Below are 19,992 nucleotides of genomic sequence, written 5' to 3' on the forward strand. Positions count from 1 at the left end.
GGGACGAGAGGTCCCATGCTGGATGCGGCCCTTGGGGCTGGGAGATGCTGGGTGCTGCTTAATGGGAGGACGGGCAGATTGGGGGCAGCTTTGGGAGGGGGATTTTTGCCGTAGGAGTGGGGGCAGCCGGGCATTGGGCTGTGGGCAGCGGGGATCCTCCTGGCACTGGGGATTGCTGGCCGTGCCCAGCGCCGGCGTGGGAAGCATCGCCGGTCCTCGCCCCGGCCACCCTGCCCCGGCTTTGGGGGCACCGCTGGGATGAAGACGACGCGCTCCATCCCCGGCACGAAGTTGGGTCGTCCCAGGAGTTTTCCTCGGCCACCACCAGCCGCCCACGGAGGAAGGACAAACCCGGCCGATCCTGCGTCAAACCCTCCCACTGAACTGCAAAATAACGATGATAATAGTAATAATAAAAAATCAATAAACATTTATTCGATACAGCTGTTTTTAATACATACAGTACATCGAGTTACCCCTCCGCGGTGCTCGGCGGCGCGGCTGTTAAGAGCTGCTGTTACAGTACTCTCCAACTGAGGATTTGTCAATGATTAACAAAAGAACAGATCGTCACAAATCGGGAGTTTATTATAAGATAGTTTACTGTTAAAACAATTTTATTTTTTGCAAATAAACACTTTTTAATATATATATTTATATATTTATATATATGGTTACAAGTGATAAATTGAAAATTCTTTTTTTTTTTTTTTCCATTTTCTTTTTTTCCCCAAAATACACTTATGCACTAATAACTGGCATCGACGAGAAACATTCGGATATGCCGTGGGATGGGTGTCACGAGGAGAGAAAGAAAAGAACAAAACGCTCCCAACGTTCACGGGTGCGAGCGATGCTCCGGGCCGGGACAGCTTCACCGTGGCCGGACTCGGACCCTCGCTCCTTGCCCCGGCGCGGGTGGCCGTGCCGGCGTGGCACAGCCGAACTCGCCGGTGCCGAAGGTTCCCTGCCCGCAGCAGCCCCCCGCGATCGAAGCTTTCGAGGACGGCTCCGTGGGGTTTTCCCGGGGGGGTCGCAGCCCCCCCCCGACCCCCCGACCCCCCGGAGGTTTAGCCCTTTCCTCGGGGATGTGGGCGACAGGACGGTGGGGCTCCGCAGCGGTGGAGGCGCGGGAGCCGTGGGGCGACGGCGTCGGGGTCCCCAGGGTGCTGCAGAGGCCGGTGCCACCCGGGGGCGCAGCCGGAGGAGCCGCCACGCAGCCCCCCACTGCGCCCCGAGCCCCCGCGCTCCCATTTACTTACCGTGAACGACCCCCCCCGAGCACCCCGGGCAGCGGGTCGGGACCGCGGGGGTACCACCGTGCCGCCGCTCCCCAGCACCCCTCTCCCCTTCGCGGGGCTTTACATTAACTGTAGGTTATTCCCCGCTGCCGCAGGGGACGACCCTTGTGGCTCAGGCCCCTGGCCGGTGCACAGAGGGCAGGGGGGTGCCAGGCCTGGGGGGGGGGGGTCCCGCGCTGCCGGACCCGAGGGTCTCCAAACCCCCGCGGGTGAGGGGACGGAAGGGGAGAGGACGCGCTCGTCCCCCGTCTCACCCCGCAGCTGCCACCCACCCCTCAGATTAAGGTGAGTTTCTCCCTTCGGCTGCTGCCTGGCTGGGAGCACCCCGCCGGGCACGACCCGCCGGGCACGACCCGCCGGGCTCCTTCGGTGCCACCGCGGCTCGTCCCTGCCAGCTCTCGCGCTGCGGAGCAGGCAGCTGCCGGTATTCCCTGTATCGCTCCGGAGCCTTCCCTGGACAAGCAGGAGACTAAAGGATGTCTCATGGAGAAGGTGGCGGTGGGAGAACATATTCCTCTTGAGTCATGACTACTGGGGGAAAAATACCTTTTAAGGGGAAAAAAAAAAACCCTGAAGATTTCACTTGCTCATAAAAATTTCCATTTGACCAAGGCGCTGCTTTCGCAGGGGGCTGTGAGGAGCATCTCCCAGCTCTGAGGGTGACAGGGGACAGCCCCAGCACCGGGACCGCCGTCCCCACTGCCCTGAGCCCATCGCCTGCCCCGAGACCCCCCAGACCGTCCCTGGGGTCCCCTCCGGGACGGTGTCACCCCTGCGAGGCCACCGCGGCCGTCCCCGCTCCTGCCCCTCGCTCCTCCCAGGACGCTCGTTTGCAGACACTCTCGTTACTGAAGCAGCGGGATGGGTTTCGAGCCGGAGCCCACAACGACCCCCCAAGCCAGCCCTTCCCCTGCCCTGAGCAGCTCCCAGCCGAGCTCCTGAACTGGGCCTCACCCTCGGCACAGACCACAGTACTGTCTGTTAATTTAATCAATGAGAAGCCAATTAATTGCATGTTAATGAGAATCGAGCCCTGCGCTATGCCCAAGGGGAGGCGGTGGGGATTATAAGGTGAACATCCAAACCAGCAGCCTGGGCCACCTGGGTCCCCCCTCCCCAGGCCAGGGCACGAAGCTTTGCCGGGGGCTTTGCCCCATGGTGGGACAAGATTTTGGGATCCAGCGGCTCCCCCTGCCCCTTCGCGGAGATTTCAGTGCCAAACTCTGTACCGGGGCCCCTGCTGCTGCCTACCCCCCCCCAACATCCACGGCGTGCCCCCCGAGCACCGCCTGAGCACCTTCCTCGGGTGTGGGGGTCCCTCCTCGCCATCCCTTCCAGCGGTTATTGCTTCGGCGAGCGAGCACGGGGCTCTGCAGACAGCCACCGCCATCCCTCGGGCTCAGCACAGCAAAACGTCACCCAGGACAGTGTCCCCACGTCCCCGTCGTGACAGAGACCGAGACGGCTCTGAGAGCGTGGGCCCTATGGCTCCTGAAGCTCTCCTCCCTTCCCTGGGGAGGCAGGATTTGTACCGGTGACACCATCAAAACAAAGATCGGATGAAGCGCAAGCGGCCAACAGGCTGAGCCGCAGTGACTAATTAAGCTTTTCCGCTAATTGCTTCGGAAGGCCGACGCAACCAGCAGCGCTCAGGCGGGTTCCCTCGCCCGCAGGCACGTGCCCAGTTTGCGGCTGAGCGTGCCGGGAGATGCAGATGGTGGCATCCAGCTGCCGGGAGCCGCGGTCGGAGCTGGAGCACTGGCTCCCCCGAGAAGCTGCCCTGGCTTCAGACACTACCATCCCCTCCCTCCCTCCGTGGCTGTAATAACCTGCTAGTGGAGAAGGACGTTAATTATTACTGAGCGGCTCCTCGGAGCAGGGAAACGATACTGAGCCTCCAGTGGGCGGTGAAGAGCAGTGAAGGAAACGGAGGGTTGAGGTTTTAATTGATAAAAGTAAAAGCAGAAGCTCTCCCCCCCCCCCGACGCCACCTTCCCGGCTCTGCACAGGGGAAAAAAATCAAATTAAGGTTTTCTGTTCTGTTACCGAGAGAAAACGTGCCCGTTTCCCAAGGACCGAGGTAGCCTGGTTTTTGTCTGGAGACAGACACATCCCGGTCTGGGGATGGTTCCCTCCAGGCCGGAGCGAGGTGTTACGACGATATTAGTACGGACGCAAAGAAAAGCCCGGGGAAAGAGAACCAGCAAGGGACAGCGCGCCGTGCAGGGACTCCCTGTCCCCGAGGAAGATGGTCGGGGGCTTGGATGCATCTCGGGGGAGCCGAGACTCACCCCACAGTGGGTCCCAGCCCGGAGGGACAAGGCGAGTGCAACATGCCCGAAAGCAGGACCCATGATTGTCACTTGATGCTGCCCCCCTGTCCCCGTTACACACCTCCCAGGGCTGCAGCTGGGTGACCGAAATCCCATTCCTCCTTCCTGGGCGATCGGCACCTTTGGGATGGGGCACAATGGGGACACTGAATCACCTTTTCATCTAGCTGGACCCCCCCCCCCCCCGCCGGTCGGGCAGCTCGACAGTGGCCGGCTCACTCTGACTCTGAGTCCAGCTACGCTTGCAAAGACAACTTGAGCACCGGGGCGCAGCTCCCCCCATCGCACCCCCTCCGTGGTCTCACCGCGATGCTCCACGGTGCTCGCAGCATTCCCGCAACTTTCGGTTAAACCCTTCAACCTGACCAGTCCTCCAGCAACCCCCTCTCCCATCGACTTCCAGGGGTGCTCACACCTCCCGCACCCCATCTCGCCGCCACAGCCAGCCCTGCCGTCTCGGGACGGTGCTCTGCCGGACCCCCGCCACGCTCCCGGCTCGTTCCTCTGCCTGTGCCTCGCGCTGCCGAGTCAAACCCCTGCACCGAGCCGGTCCCTGCCAAAACATATCCCCTCTCGGCCCGAGGCTGCGGGGCTAGAGTGACCAGGACCCCCCCAGTATCCACTGCCAGACCCTGCTGTCCCTCTGCCCCTGCCCGGCCGCTTGCATGGGTCAAACATCTTTGGAAACATCGTCCTGGGAGCAGGGATGCAGGTGCTGCCTGCACCGGGAGGCTGGAGCCCACCGGAGGCTGCCCGGACGGGCAGGCAGCAGGCAGCACCGCCACGGGCAGCCCCCTGCCCCGGCACACAGCCGCAGAGAGACCCCGTCCAAGGGGACCCTGCTGCTATTGCACTTTTCTTTCGCTCAAGCGTCACCAGTTTGGTGCAGGGAGTAAGAAGGGAAGTCATGGGAGGAGGGGGAAGGCAGCAGGGTCCCGTCGGGCAGGGGGGTATGTACATGGGCAGGGGGTGGAGAACGGTCCAGCTTCCTTGATCCTCTTTGTTTTCCAGTGTGAAACAAGGTCCGTGACTTGTTTAAAGTGGTTAATTGGTATTTTCTGTCTCTTTTTTTTTTTTTTTTTTTTTTTTTTTTTGTAAAAAGGGGGTGAGTGGAGGGGGGGGGGGGAGGTGGGATGAGGGGGACAGAAAACCGGGAGAGACCCCCACCCTGTTACCCTGGGCTGTAAACAAATCCTCGGAGACGAGTCTCTGAGCTGCTCATTTCTCAGGCATCTTACTGGCTCCCCCCTTCCGCTGGCTTGGGGGCTTGGGGACACGCTCGTCCCCGTCGGGGCTGCCTCGGGAGCCTTCCCAGTGCTCGAGGGTTTTCTTGTGATTAGTCTTTGCTGCCACGCTCTCTCTGCCCTTCGGGGACATTTCAGGAGGCCTCTCCTTGGGTTTCCTCCCCCTTTTCTTCCCGCTTGTGCTTTTCTTTTTCTCCTCTTTGCTGGAAGAAAGCTGTTCCCTGCTTTTCTTTTTCCGGCTGGCCTCTGCGGAGGTTCGGAACCAGTTCTGTGTCCGCAGGGTGACACGGGGGTTAGTGACCATCCTGGGGCCAGGCACCGGCACCGGCACGCACAGCCCATGCCTCGCCTGCCCCAGCCTGGACCACCCCACGTCCCGCTGGCATCACTTCCCCGAGGACAAGCTGGCTGGCGCTGAGCAGCTGCAACCAGCCTGGGGGTGTCGGGGACCCAAAGGGGGACAGGGAGGTCCCCCCCAGAATGTCACAGCACTGCTGATGCTGCTGCGAGCTGTTCTGCTCCGCTCTTGGCAGACACGGATGGATGGAGCGGGGCAGCCCGAGGATGGGCGCGTTGGAGCAGGGACCAGCCCGGACCAGCCCCAGCCATTTCCTTACCTCTGAATGAGCCTTGATGATGTGGTACTTGACTCCGCTCTCAGAGCTGAACTCCTTCTGGCACAGGAGGCAGCGGTACTTGCCCACTGAATGGTCCCCCTGCAAGACAGAGCATCCTCCTGCAGCCCCAAGCAGAGCCAAAAATGCCCTGGAAGTGTGGCTCCCCCCCCGGCCCTGCTCCCCCCACCCCATGAAGGAAGGTTGATGTTTGAACCTTGAAGCAACAGAAAATAAATGCTCATTTCTAAACCACCAGATCTTGGCCAGCCCTCGGTCTGGGAGCTCACAGCCGCATCTTCTGCTCTCAATTTCATCCTGTGCCGGTTGTGCCGCTGCAGCGTTGGTGGTAGCAGCTGTCATGGCATTGGTGCCAGGCCTCAAAGTGCTGGGTCCTAGATACTCGGAGGGCAGCGAGTGGCAGATTTTGCTGCCTGTGCATCCCCAACACCAGTTGTTAGCACCGACGCCGTGTGTGTCCCCGGGTGTGCAGGAGGCTGATGGGGCCAACCGCCCCATTTCCTCACTGTCAGCAGATTTGCGATCTCCTGGGATTGAACCGCCATCTAATTTATGTCCAACAGACTCACCTAATTTTCCTTTTATGCTGTCAAAGAGACACAGCGACTGCTGGATTTCTGTCATTAGAGCCCTTGTGGGGATGACTGATCTCCCGGCTCTGCCGTAGTTCATGGCACAGGGGAGATAATGTGCTCTCTATTGATGAGGGGTTTATGGATGGGCCCCTCCAGGCGATATATATGCTCCCTGGGAATTTCTCCATAGCTGACTCTGTGCTGTAAATCTGGAGTTAGACAGGTCTTTCATTTCGGACGACAGGCAGGACACGGGTAGGCCTGGCTCGCTGCAGACTGGCTTCAGAAATACTCATGCAAAAATCACCTTGGTGCATCAGTCCCGACTGAGGATGGGGTGTTGCCTGGGAGCAACCTCCTCTCTTGGTAAGGCTTGATGTACTTCAACCAATCCTGCAGGATTTTACAGCAGAAATCACAGGCCAGCTCAGGAAGGGCTGCGATTTACTCCAGATTTGGTGGTGCATGTATCCATTGCAAAACTAAATCCTCTGTAAGGGCGAGAGTCCTGCTGACGGCAGCGTGTGGGGGACACAAAGCAGCAAACTCTCCCAGTGCTGACCCCCAACACCCAGCCCTGACTATGCTGGACTCACCAGACCTGGAGGGTGCAGCTCTGCAGTTAAAGAAAATGCTCGTGCAAACACCTGGCTGCTTTCTGTGCACGGAACCAGACAGAAAATGGCTCCGTTTTCTCTCAGAGACCGTTTGCTGCAGCCTAGCAAAGGAACTGCCCTAGTCTCCTGTGTTTGCACTTTCATCCTGCATAAATACAGCTTCTTCTGCCCGATCTCTGTAGCCCATTTTCTAAATGATCTCATTAAGGGTTGATGTTCCAGCTAGTGTTGGAGGAGCGCGGGAGTTTGTGTTTTTAATAACCACGGGGTATGTATTGGAGCTGCCTCCTGGAAGCTCCATTCAATGGAAGCTGCAGCTGGAAACGTTTCAGGGTATAAAGCTTTACCAGCTCTTACTCAGTTCCAATTTGAGGGACCTACGCTGAGCTCCCCATCCCTCCCCTGTGGCAGCTGCGGGCCACCGGAGCTCACTGCAGCCGGCAGCGTTGCTGCTCTATCGAGCGAGAGGGCACTGGTCTCTGCACAGACCGGCCGCCTCTTCCAGCCTCAGCTCCATCCCCAGGAGGCACCGCACCAGCATCCCTCCAGCTGGGGAAGCTGCTGGGCTTCCAGAGGGGCTGCAGGGCTGCCCAAATCAATGGAGAAAGACTCCCAATTCCCATCTGCCTTGGGAAACGTTCAGCTTCCAAAACGCAGCTCCCTGGCTCTGAGCTGCTGTGGTTGATGCATGGCTGCCTGTGAGGTGCTGGCCACGCTGGGTAGCCGAGGGCTCATGAACAACTCAGGGGCTGCAGGAACTAACCTGGGCACGGGCTGCAGGACGGGGACGCCGAGGTGGGAGGATACGAGGCAGGCAGGCTTGCTCCCGCTGCTCCGACTCTGAGGCACTTGGTGTGTTAGAGGTCTGGGCTCTTGGGTGAGACATTTGCGTTGCAAGACCTCTCCTCCAAGGCTGGGGTGGTAGCTAAATCCCCTCCATCAGTATCTGCTCAGCTCGAGCCTCTCTGCCTTCATCTGCCCGTGCCTGTGGGTTTGATCCTGCCCAGGAGGATGGTGCTGAGAGTGAGCGGCCGGACCAGGATGGTGTGACAATGGGCTGAGCGGTGACAATTCAATGGGCAGGGGCATTGCTTGGCCAGCCCTCCCAGCAGCCATGATCCTTTAACCTGTGCCATCGCCCCTTGGCCTGTTGCTTCCAAACAAGCCAGGGGGGAGAGAAAACCAAAACCCAACCCCACCTCTGAGCCGAGGCTGTAAAAGGAGGGACCTACCTTGTTGCAGTTGGCCAGGTGAGCTTTCAGCCCCGAGACGCTGGAGTAAATGGCTTCACAGCACTGCGGGAAGAAACAAAGCAGGGTTTGCCACGATCCCCCCTCGTCTCCGTGCCTTCATCTGTGCCGGGGCCAGGAGCCCGCTGTGCCAGCAAGGCCACCGGTCCAGGCTAAGCAGCGTGAGGTTAATGCTCTGTGAGACGCGGAGGGCTCTGGTCACACGTTTCCTATTAGTGCTAATGGGAGTCATGTGGCCACATCCCTCTGCAACAGGCTGAAAAATGTCTCCCCTAAATGTCTCCATGAAAAACGTACATTTGTGAACAGTCGGGAGGTCCTGCTGGGCTACAGGAGTTCTTGGAGCCACAGCAGACGCTTAACGGAGAAGAGAAATCACCCGGGCAGCAGCATGACCAGTTTCTGAGCAACGTCTTTTCAAAGTGCCTGTGTATGACATTAATTAGCCAGCGTGTCTCCCCCGGCCTTGTGGTAACAGCCTCGTTCAAAACTCCCATTAGCAAGGCTTTGTTTCAGATGATAAATCAATGGCCCAGCACGAGGGTGGAGTTCACCTCCCTGCCAGCTCAGGCCAAGGCTGCATTTTACAGCAAGATGAAGCACACGCACCATGTCCCCGAGGTCTTTGCCTGTCACAGGGCTTTAAAAAGAATGGCTTAAAACCAGCTCCAGCTTTGCTCTGGGAAAAGCAGGTTCTCTGCATAAAAAGGCTCTCGAGCACAAAGCGCGCAGCCTTTGCCCCGTCCGGACCTCGGGAGCTTCCCAAAGGCAGCTCCAGAGCCCGAATTGGGCAATGCTGAACTGTCAGCTCAAGGGCACCGGGGGAGAGGGTGGTCCGGTCCCCAAGCCCGGTGGTTCGAGCACACCAGGAGGGTCCCAAAGGTCGGACATGCGTCAACCAGGCATGGCAGCAACCCCAGGGAGAGGAGTGAAACGAGGGTCTGAGCATCACTGCTAGCTTCGTCTCGGGCCCAAAAAGAACCTGGTTTTGGTGGGTTTCTGCCCCCAAACCTCTCCCCTTCCTCCTGCAGACTGAGACCAGCCAGCCCGGAGAAGAACAGAGACGTTCTTACGTTGTTGGGACAGTTGATGCGGCCCTTCTCCTTCACTTCGTTCTTCCAGTTTTCCAGCAGCCTCGGATTGAGCTTTGGAAGCCCCGGTCGGGTGTAATTGAGCTGCAAACAATAGAAGACGATTAGCAGAGCGGCACACACCAGTCCGGTCCTTGGTGGAGTCCTCGCTCTTCACATGGGTCTTTCCCCCCACCAGGAGAAGTGAATCGGAGCTGAAAACTAGCGGGGAGGCTTCCCCCAGAGATGTCATCTCCCACCCGCCGGCACCGCACAGCGGTGGGGTGGCTCTGCCCGCTGCGGTGCCATCGGCGAGGCAGCAGCCGGGCTGGGGGGTGGCTGCGGGCGAGGAGCAGGGCTGGAGCCCCTGGCACTGCAGCCACCTCCACGCGGTGCTGGCAAACCGGAGAGGAGAGGCTCCTGCTCCCACTCCCGGGTGCGTGCCCCGTCGCGGGCCCAGGCCCGGACCTGGTGTTTTCGGTGCATCATGTCGGCGCGGCCCTTCTGCCGCGTTTCATAACCAGGAGAATAAACAACCCTGCACGCTGGGCAGAGGGGACGGACGCCAAGAGCCTCCATGGCTGCCTTCCACCGATGAATGGGCACAACCCGTTAAACAATGAAAGGCTCTTGTGTCTCTGCCTCTCCTTCTGGCAGGCCTGCTCTTTCCAAGTGCTTTTAATTACTGCTTTATTAGCGACTTTGAGGTTTAGCATAGCGGGCCGGCCTTCCCAACTCCGTTTCTGCATGTTCAGCACAAGCAAACGCAGCTGCGGCATCTCCGTGCCTCCGGACCCGCCGCGCCTGGCCCTACCTGCGGGGCTGGTCTCTGCCTGCCATCGTGCCAAGGTCCGCAGGGGACACGGGGCTGCTCTGCCTGCAATCTGAGCTGCCTGCCTGCCTGCTGCACGACCACAACTCCCATCCCAACCCAGCCAGCTCTGCTAGAACCGATCGATGTTGCTTGGGTCCCAAGCCCCAAACTTGCCCCGAGTCGGAGCAAGGCTGGGTGAGCTCGCACGTGGCACCGTACAGGCGCGGGTACCTGAGCACGTGCTGCTCTCCGTGGGCATCTCCGAGCGTGGGGCACGGCTGCATCAATGCATCCGCGCTGGCCGGGGAGGATGCATAGCCAAATAGTGCTCACAGAGAGGTGCAAACCCAGGCTCTGTTTTTGAAATGTGCCCTTGGGACCCAAGGCTCATGGTTCTGACATGGCGGGGAGGCAGCTGGCTGGATTTCTTTTCCAGCTGTGATTTTCCCTGAACGTGCTGATAAAGCTGTGAATTTGCCTTTGCCCAGCTCCCCAGAACAGGCTGCCCCCAAACCTCCCTGCAAAGGGGAGCTCCCACCGAGGGCTTGGGATGTGGATGGCTCGGGATGTGGAGGGCTCAGGCTCCAACCGCTCGTTTCCACTCAAATATAAGCGATCCACAAGTCCCCGCAGCCCCCACCTCGGCACGTGGCGGGGCACGCGCAGAGGAGAAGGGGAGAGCTGGGCTCCGTGCGAGGGGCAGGGGCAAAGGGTCTTGCAAAACGCTATGAACGCTGGTAAGGACGGATGTGGAAAAATCCCCCGAGCCCCAGCATGCTGCTATTCTGTCGTGCTTCGCGGCTGGGGGAGATGCCAGCAGAACTCTTTGAAGCTCTGGGATGGTGCATCTACCAACTGCTTGGTCCCCTGCCCGGGGAAGGCAATGCCACCTCCAGGGAAGAACACAGGAGTCCCTTTTTGCCATTGATACTGAGAGCTGGGATGCCAAACGGCCTCCTTAATTAAAAACCAATCAATCCCATGAATGAGCAAACATTAACAGTAACCGCACACAGCCCCAGCAACAACCTCTCCCTCCACGCGTCCCCGGGGAGGAGATGAGGGGGGATGTTCAGAGATGCGGACTCTGCTGCTCCGGCTTCCCACTCCAGAGAAAAATCCCTCCCCGCTCTCCTCCAACAGCCCTGCACAATAACATGCAAATCCCATGTCTTCCTGGGGCGCTGCGGTTCTGGGAATGTCAAAGTCATCTTTATGTCTCTATTAAGAGGGAGCCCCAGGCATGGAATATTTTTTTTTTTTTTCCATTTATTTTCCTCAAACAGCCTGTAAGTGAAAATCTTCATGGCCAAATCATTAAACGACTACAACTGGATTTGGCCGCAGCCCATCTCTTCTGAACAGTCGAAGGATGCTGGGGTGGGAAGGCTTGTTTTCTTTGACTGACGGTTTTATTTAATTAAACTTTCATATTTCAATCCTCTCCGCTCCCTAGACAGCTCTCCCCTTCCCCAAAATATATCGCAGTAAATGAGAACCATGCAGGCTGCCTCGGCCCTGGCCAACAAGCTCCCCTGGAAGCCTTACCGAGGTCCCCAGCGTGAGGCACGGCTCTCCCATTGCCCTGCAGAAACCACGGCTGATGCCATCCGGGAGGCGAAGCCAAAACACACCCAGGGGTGCTGGCCGGCAGCCGGGTCCCATACACGGCTCCGGGTGGCTGGGTCACATCACGCCGGTGCTGCTGAGCAAGGGGACGGAGGATGGACTCGGCCCTGCCAAGCTCTGGGTCCGCAGCCGGAGGTGGGATCCGGTTTGGCCCACCAGTGACATGAGTCTGCAGGGCTCAGCCTGGCTCCCACACGGATTGCAAGGCCATTGTTTTGGGGGACAAACCCGAGCCAGGCTCTTGTGCTCTGGAATTTATCCTGGTTCCAGGATGGGGTTTTCTTGAAAACTCAAGCCTGGAGATGACTTTTCCCTTTTAGCTTTATGACTGGCCTACAGCAGCCCTTCACTCCGGACCCCCAGCACCCCCATCCACGGGGATGTGCAGCCTCCATGGCTGCCCCCAGCCCTGCAGCAACACCCAGACCCCGAGCCATGGGAAGCCGAACGGGATGCTCTTGCACTCCACGGAGGAGTTCTGCATCCCTCCCTGTGTGGCACGGCGGCTGTCTGGGCTGCAGAAGCCCACCACCACCTCTGGCACAAAGCACCTCGAAACAAGCAAGCCCACCTCGAGCTCTACAGGGAAAGCATCACACCATGCAACTGTGGGATTTCCACCATGTTTTCTCCCCTCTCACCTCTTAGATGCCTCTTCCCTCTGCTCGAAGAGGCTGTTTCTCTCAGTCCAGCCTCCAAAACGGGTAAGGGCATCATTCCCCGCCAGATCCCAGAGCCCACCACCGCCTGCCCGTGCCACCGAGCTGGGAACCTGCCGGCCTCTTGTTCCTTCTGTGGCAGCCCCGAGACTGCTCACAGGCAGGCGATGGCCCCAGCAAAGGCCAGAGAAGGGTCGGAGGAGCAGCATCATCTTCATGGAGCTTCTGGAAAAGGGATTTTTCCCAGAAAAGCAGCAGGGGTGTGCCCTTCCCCATCTGACATCCCCAGCAAGCGGCCGTTGTGAAACACCCCATCTGTTTCAGCTTATCCAGAGGCAAATAAAGATCGGAGCGAGAAAATAAGACTCCAGTGTATATTTAGAAATGCTGGATTTGGTTAGTGCAGAATGAAGGCAGCGCAGGGCCTGGGATCGAGCAGCAATCGTTTATTCTAATGCCATTGCTTTGGTGCGAAAGAATCCATTCTCCCGGGGAAAGGCAAACGCATCCCACCGCGGGCCACCAACGGGATCCAAACCCAACGTCCCTCTCCCCGGCCGGGACCAGCTGCCACATGGCCACGAGGGCAGGCCACGGTGCAGGGGCTGCAGCGGGGTCGTGCCTGCCGGGAGTCTGCAAACCCCCATATCCCATCGGCTTGCTAAGGAGCTGCTTGCCTGCCCCTGCGGAAAAGCTTTGCTGCCTGGAAAAGGGATGGAGAGAAAGGGTGGCTTTCTCCATCAGCTCCCTTGAAATCAATTTTGACTGCTGGGACTGTGGCGGATAACTGGAGAGCCCGGGGATGGAGTGGGTCCTGTGCTGCAGCAAGCGTGGGGGCATCCAGCCATCACTGGTTACAGACCGGAGCTGGGAAGCGTCCATTCCTCCAGGACCCTGGAAATCCCCAGGTCTTGCTGAGATGGTGCAGGAGCAGTTGAAATCTGCTGCCGATCCCTGACATCCCACCTTTCTCCAGGTCCAAGTCAGTGAGGGGGCCTGCGGGCCCCGCAGCATACTCCCACTGGCTGGATACAGCCCGTGGGAAGAAGAAGCGATGGCGTGGCAGCTCTTCTGGGAACCATTTGTCCTACTGTCCTGGTCACGATTAACTGGCGTTTGTCTTTCTGCCGCTCCGGTGGCTCTGGGTTGTCAGCTCCCTTTGAGGGACGGCCACCACGCGTGCTCGGTGGGGCGGTAGCATGGGGACGTGGGGATACTGCCCACTCCTCCGAGCCTCCCACGCTGCCTGGGGCTGGACCCGCCACAAAGCTGTCCTGCCAGCAAGGCTGAAGCCAGTTCTGAGGGAAGGGCTATTTTGGGGGCTGTAACAGGGTCAAACTGGGCACTTGCTGGTGTGTTTGAGTTGCTCGCAGCTGGGAGGTTTTTTTTCCACACCCTGAACTGAAGCAACTTGTAAACGTAGACCAGTCCTGAGCGATGCAAGATGCTGCTCAGCAGAGCAGCACAAAGTGTGCTGAAGTCAGCAAGCTCCCACCAGCCTCCCCGGGCAGAACCTGCCTCCCACTTCCTTCCAGCATCGCTCGTCAAGAAAAATGTCATAGACTCAACAGATAATATTTTAGAGTGTTGTCAAGGGAACGTGACAGTCACTGCAAGACGTACCCGCAGGCACACTCACAGCTACATACGTATTTGCCCACTGCACTGACCTCCTCTGAAATCCATCTGTGCGACACACAGCCAGCACAGCTGGGGAGAGCAGCCAGTGCAGGGCCCGAGGTCCCAATCCTTCAGGCCAAGAGCCTTGTTTTGCCACCTGGGAGCCGGTCCAACTCCCCCCTTGCTCATCTTCAATGCAAACCTGCTTCCGCCAACCCCACAGCAATTCTCTTTGTTTTTTAGTGCTGTGATGGGGCTCAATTAAACTTAAACGATTGGACTCTGAACACAAGAAATGTCTGATAAAAAAACCCACCACCACAAACAGCATTTTACAGAGCAATTATGCCAGCAGCCGAGACGTTTACAATGCCTTTGTATGTCAGCTTGCACATGGGCCCCTTGTGCAGGCCTGGGAGTCCTGGCTGCTCCCTCAATTCAAACAGAAAATACCCAAAGTCAAGAGTAAGGGGAGCAATTCAAGGAGGAAAGAGAGGAATGCAAGTGCTGAGGCTGGAGAGGGGAGAAAAGAGCACCACACCTCTCCTCCCACAGTATTTGAAATGAAACAGCTACTTTGGGCTTGATTTTTTTATGTTATAAATGCATTGCAGCTGAAGTCATCTGGAAACCAACAACGACAACACCAAGCATGGGGAAATAGAAAGTTTGCAACCTGTTCTGGCCCTAAAACCCCCAGCTCTGCTCAAAGGAGGATGGCAGCACTGTGGCCGGATCCTGTTCTGCACCAGCCACCTCACCAGGATGCCAAGGCGGGTAAAGAAGATGCTGGTTTGTTTCTGTGCTGGTTTTTCACCTGCCCACCACATCCAGACTGGGAGCTGAGTTTGGCTGAGCTCCTCCAGGTCTCTGCAGGACAACGGTGGCACTTCTGCCGAGAACACACACGTGCCAGGACAGCACGGGACAGGCTGCGGCAGCGGGAAGGTATTTCAGCTGAAGTTCTGCTATTGTGCCACTCATTTTCCTGGGGTGAGCTGCATCGCTTCTCCAGGCTGGCTCTGGGACTTGGGCTGTTTTCCTGGCTTGAGGCAGGCTGGGGCTGTTCTGCATGCTCAGGGCAGAGGCACCACCACGCTTTTCAGCTGCGGCAAAGCTTTAACCTGCTGCCCTCTGCTTCTCACTCCCATCTTTGCAACGTGCCCAATATCCTGCCCAGGGTGAATTTTGGAGCACTGGACAAAAAATGCCCAACTGTTCAGAGCAAGGAAAAGATGTGGCGCCTAACTGTAGAGTTACTTGCTCAGGCAACAGACTGCCACTTGTGCAGAGACTTGCAGGATGGCTCTGCGTTGAGTCCTGGCGCTGGCCAAAAAGTATCAACCACAGGATTAAAAAACTCCGACTCCCTCTCTTTTTTCCCTTTTACACTGAAAAGGTTTATGATTTACTGCTGCTTCATTCCTTTCATGGTCCAGAAGGAGCGTTCCTGGAGGGAATTTCAGCTTTGGGATGTTCCCAGGAATCACCTCCTCCCACAGCCAGGAGGGACGTTTGATTTCACAAGTTACTCCAATGCCTCCACGAAGCTCAAGACTGCCAGGGCACCAACTTTCGCCATGCAGATCCTGCAGCACCAGGCCACGCATGCATCGCTGCTGGAGACTGCAGGGCTCAGCCCTGCCTCCGCGCTCTGGCTTCCTCCACTCGCCGGAGCACTGCTCCAGTGATGTTGCAGGCCCTTTACCTCTGGGGAAGCATCTCCCAGAAATTAAGGAAGAGACATGGAAGGGAGGAAATTCTGCCTGAGGCATCTTTGCTCTCTAACAGTGCAAGGGAGAACATTTCAGATGTGACCTCTGCTCTCTTCACGTGCTTCTCTTGGCTGCCAGCCCCTACTTCACTGCTGAGCACAGACCAGAACTGACCTCCCTCCACAACATCCTCTGGGCTGGACTCTGATCTCTCCACTGCCCACAAAGCACCACCTTTTGCTCCATTTAGATTTGGGTCCTGGCAGTGGAAAGGGCAAAGCTGCCTGCTGCCAGGCTTGTATGGAGCCTCCCGTCCACTGGGGCTCAGCCCGTGCTGGGTGGACTCTTTAGCAATAAATTTGCCATCACACCTAATTGATTTAAGGCACAGAAAATGGAGACATGTGAGCCCTCAGCCAGCCGGGGCCATGCTAGCATCCCAGGATCTCAGTGTACAGCCAATGCAAAAAAAGGAGAAATAAAGGCTTCTCACCCGCTTCGTTTCAGGCACCAGGTCGTCCTTCATCCTCCGCTTGGTCCAATCCTTGGCGAGTTCGTCCTCCGCTATCTCCTGAAGGTGGAAGACAGCTACTTGGGCTGACGTCCGACGGATGCGGCCGCTCGGGGTCCTTTCAAAATCTTCTATGGGGCCGGGCTCCGGCTTCACCTCTGGCTCCTCCGGAGGCTGCAACAGAGCCAGAGTCAGGAAGGGCATGACGAGGGGTGAAGCAGAGAGCTCTCCAGCCCCGGGACAGGGATGCTGGGGTTTGGGCTGTGCGTTTGCAGACCTGCTGTGTGCAGGCGGGGGCTGCAGAGACACCAGCGTGACTCTGCACCCGAGCATGGGAACAAGGGGAGCACGCCCGCCTCCCTCAGCCCAGCAGCCAGCCATGCGTTAGACTGATGCCGTTCTTTCGCGCTCCCACGTGTATAAACGTCTCCATTTATTAGAGTTAGGGAGTTATTAGCGTCAGATGCAGTCAGTAGGGATCAACAGAACAGAAAAGGATGCTCCCCAGGGACGGATCCTGCCACCCCAGCACTGGCAAGCAGCCGGCACTTGCTGCAGAGGGAACGGCCTGAGCTCTTTTTTTTCCCTGCAGAGCACGGATGCAGGGTGGGCTGGAGCGCAGCCCCGAGGGCATCAGGGAAGTGGAATGCTGCCGACCGCTCCACTCCCATAAACGCAGCATCCTGCTTTTTTGGAGGGACAGAGGGGGCTGTAGCCCATTCCCCCCCAACACCGCATGGTCCAACACACGCGCGTGGTGATGCAAGGGAGAAAACAACATCGGTCCGATGTCTGCACCTGCCTTGCCCGGCCCGGCCCTGCCCGGCTCTGTCCTGCCCACAGGCTCTGTAGCTCTGCAGTCACCCCCAGGGGGGGATGGCCCCGCTCCTCGGGCTGCGGAGGCGTCCGGGGGGCTCACCGAGGCCGTGTGTTCTGACCGCACATGGTAGTCGTGGCCGGCCTTGGATTTGTACTTCTTGCCGCAGTGTGGACAGCTGAAGACAGGCTTGTCGGCCTCGGCAAGCTGCTTCCCACACCGCTTCTGGTGGTACTGGTAGCCCATCAGGCTGGAGAAGTTGGCTACGCAGCCCTGCGGAGATGTGGAGAAGGGGAGGGTTAAGGAGGGCTGGGGCTTCACATGCCCATGTCGAAACGGTCGGGGTGCCTTTGCTCCAGGGAGGAACATGTCCTAAGGAGCCCCCTCCGCAGAGCAGCTCCACCAACCCATCCCCTCCAAGCGATGGGGGACTGCCGGCCGGCCCCTCTCCCCCGAAGAGCCATGCACAGGCACAACAGTGCCACGGAGGGATGGGGGCTGCTTCTGGCACTACCTGCCCCGACACACCGACAGACCTCCCCGGACAGACGCGCAGCGGGCAGCGGGAGGGAAAGGCGTTGGGGAGGCACCGCCTGCACGGAGAGTAAAGCATCCGCAGGGACAAACCTCTGCCACACGCCCCCATTACCTGTTCGTGACTTGTCTGCCACCGGCTTACGACCGTTTTTTGCTGCGGTTTGGTTTAGTTTTATGCTGCGCCCAGGACAATGCCGGCTGTGCCCCTTCCCGAGTTCAGGAGGCAGAATCTGCCCCTCAGTGCTCCTCAACCTGCCCTACGCCCACCCTCCTGCCGGGACGGCCCATCGCTGGAGCACACGGAGCCAGCGGGACAGGGACCGGGATGGCTGAGCTAAGGTGGAAAAGTCAAGTGCGTGCCAAGGGATGCCTGGAGAGTGCACGTCCGCCTGTGCACCAGGACTCACTCCTTCCACCTTTTCACAGAACGAGAAACAGGAATCGTTCTCGTACCTCATTGGGGCATTTGAGTTTTCCCATCTGCTTTAGCACTTTCCTCAGCCTTTCCCGCTCTTCCTGTTCACCAAGTCCAGCGGTTTCCACAGGAACAGGCTGGAAATAAGGAAGTAACAGAAGCGACAGAGTCAACCATTTACTCATGTCCTCTGTGCCAGGAGTGAGTGGTAAACCTCTGCCTCGCAGGAGCTGCCCTTGGCTGGGGGGAATCTCTTGTTAGAAGAGCTGGATCTCCCACTGTTTTACTGCATGCCAACACCTTCACCATTAGGTGCCAGATCTGCTCATGCCTTTCCTGTGTTTGCAGCCCAAGGGCCAGCTGAGAAACCCAGGAGCAGTTCCTGCATGGATGATTCACCAGCCAGACTGAAGAGCAGGATTTTAACGCACAGGTAAAAGACAAGTCACAACTAGTAAGCACGGGACATGTAGAAATGTGGTTATGCCTTGCTCTGGTATCTTGGAGATGTACATGACCAGATTTTTAAGAACAGCATCTAAATTGGTGCCTGCCAGATTTTATTAATGATAAATTTTGTGGCTACTTCTCACATGCATCGTGGAGAGCTAAAGACTGGATTTTGAGATTCATGCAAGGCAGAACCCATCAGTCCCGGATTTGTGGGCAGTTTTGGAGGCAGAGCTTTGCCACTCAAAATCCACCTCACCATACTCACCAAATCTCCCCCTGTTCTGGTACTTGAAATCCTGTTTTATTTTTCCAGCCCTCTGCTCTACTCCCCAGGATCAACGTGAGCTTAACTAGCTGCCTGGGAAGGAATAGCTTTGCTCAGCAGGGAAGGGGGAAGGCCACCGTCTGGACTGAACAGCATGTGAAATACTGCAAAGATGGTGGCGCGTTGTGAATCCCTCCTTTACAAAGACAAAGAAAAGCAGACTGCCGATTGCTTCGTCATCTGCATCTGCATCGAGAAACGAGGTGCGAGATGAGAGCAGCCCAGCTCTCTTACCTTGCTGACGTGTTCAGCCATGGTGTGGTAATTCAGCCCAGCTTTGGACTTGAACTGCTTTTTGCAGTGCTGACACTTCAAGGCATCCTGCAGCTGAAGAAATTAAAGGCAAGTCACCGTGGAGGCCACAGTCCACCATTCATTTTTCCAAGGGCTGCTGCTGCTTGTCAGTAAGCCCCATGGGTAGCTGTTGCTGCAGCAGTACCCAGCGGTGGGACCCAGCAGGCAACGCAGCATCCCTGTCCCCCATCCCAATCCCAGTCTGCAGCTCAGAGTTTTCTCTCTGTTGTCCTGGATACTGTTATCAAACCCACATGCCCCAATTTTTGGAAAACATTCCATTTTGGATGTAGATTTAAAGCCCCACTGTCTGGAAACATCTGGACCTGGTGTCTTAGTCTTCCTGTTAAAGGGTTAGGAAAGAGAAGACGCTTTCATCTACCAATATGTTAGCAGACTATGCTCTGCAGCCTTATTAACTACCACAGATGCTGGCGTACAATACACTTTCTGGGCGCCTGGGCTGTTTGAAATTAAGGCGCTGCTGGACACGATCACAGCAGAATACTTCCCGCCTCATGCTGCTCTGCTGTTTGACCCGAGTTGGCCTCCTGAGTGACTGGGGAGATGCACTAAATGCACACACCAATGTACAGGGGGAACTTGCAAAGTAAGTAAGCAGATCATGACTTTTGCTGGGGCAGGTACCAGAATTTATTGACTTAGGAGGTGAACGCTCTGGGCACCTAGAGACAGGATGTCTTGACAGGGAGCCAGTGCCTGGACAGCCATGGCTGTTCCTGCTCTTCCTGCTTGGCTGATGCCCCACCTTCACACTTCCCCTTCAATCAAGCCTGGACTAGAAGGTGGAGAGGGAATGAAGATAGAGCTGCAAAACCCTCCTCATCCTGGAGCTCTGGGGAAATTAAGAATAAACTCACTCCAGCCAGCTGGGAATGACTCACTCATACCTGTGCTCCCATCGGTTAACCTTGTTCCAGACCCAAGTGCTTGAGCCTAACAAGGTGGATGCTGAAAGCTCCTTGACTCATCAGATGCCAATGCCAGCCAATTTGGGCTTTACTCCTCCTGTCAACACTGAAGAACATGCCATGCCCATATTCTAACAAGCCCTCCCACCTGGGATGCTGGAAGGATATACCTGCCCTCGTCTCCTTCAGGCCCCAGCATGTTGCAACTGTCCCCATCCTTTATTTCCTTTCCAAAACCAAAGGAAA

General features: G+C 57.5%; 1 protein-coding gene across 11 annotated transcripts in view; it reads right to left on the reverse strand.

Moving 5' to 3' along the window:
* Positions 1–413: 413 nt before the first annotated feature.
* The window catches only part of ZNF512B (zinc finger protein 512B), a 36,450-nt gene continuing 16,871 nt past the window's right edge, over positions 414–19,992 (reverse strand). For 9 of the 11 annotated variants that reach the window (XM_030008641.2, XM_030008640.2, XM_030008635.2 and 6 more), the window contains 8 exons: positions 18,755–18,847; positions 17,781–17,879; positions 16,776–17,063; positions 15,956–16,147; positions 9,029–9,130; positions 7,938–8,000; positions 5,496–5,594; positions 414–5,146 (listed from right to left, as the gene is read on the reverse strand). In XM_030008641.2, the coding sequence (XP_029864501.1) occupies positions 4,853–5,146; positions 5,496–5,594; positions 7,938–8,000; positions 9,029–9,130; positions 15,956–16,147; positions 16,776–17,063; positions 17,781–17,879; positions 18,755–18,847 (1,230 nt within the window). In that variant the 3' untranslated portion in view covers positions 414–4,852. The remainder of the gene's footprint in view (positions 5,147–5,495; positions 5,595–7,937; positions 8,001–9,028; positions 9,131–15,955; positions 16,148–16,775; positions 17,064–17,780; positions 17,880–18,754; positions 18,848–19,992) is intronic. The other 2 variants (XM_030008642.2, XM_030008645.2) reach the window with 1 other exon arrangement.

This window comes from Aquila chrysaetos, chromosome 3, assembly GCF_900496995.4.
Source record: "Aquila chrysaetos chrysaetos chromosome 3, bAquChr1.4, whole genome shotgun sequence".
In the NCBI taxonomy this organism is placed as follows: Eukaryota; Metazoa; Chordata; class Aves; order Accipitriformes; family Accipitridae; genus Aquila; species Aquila chrysaetos.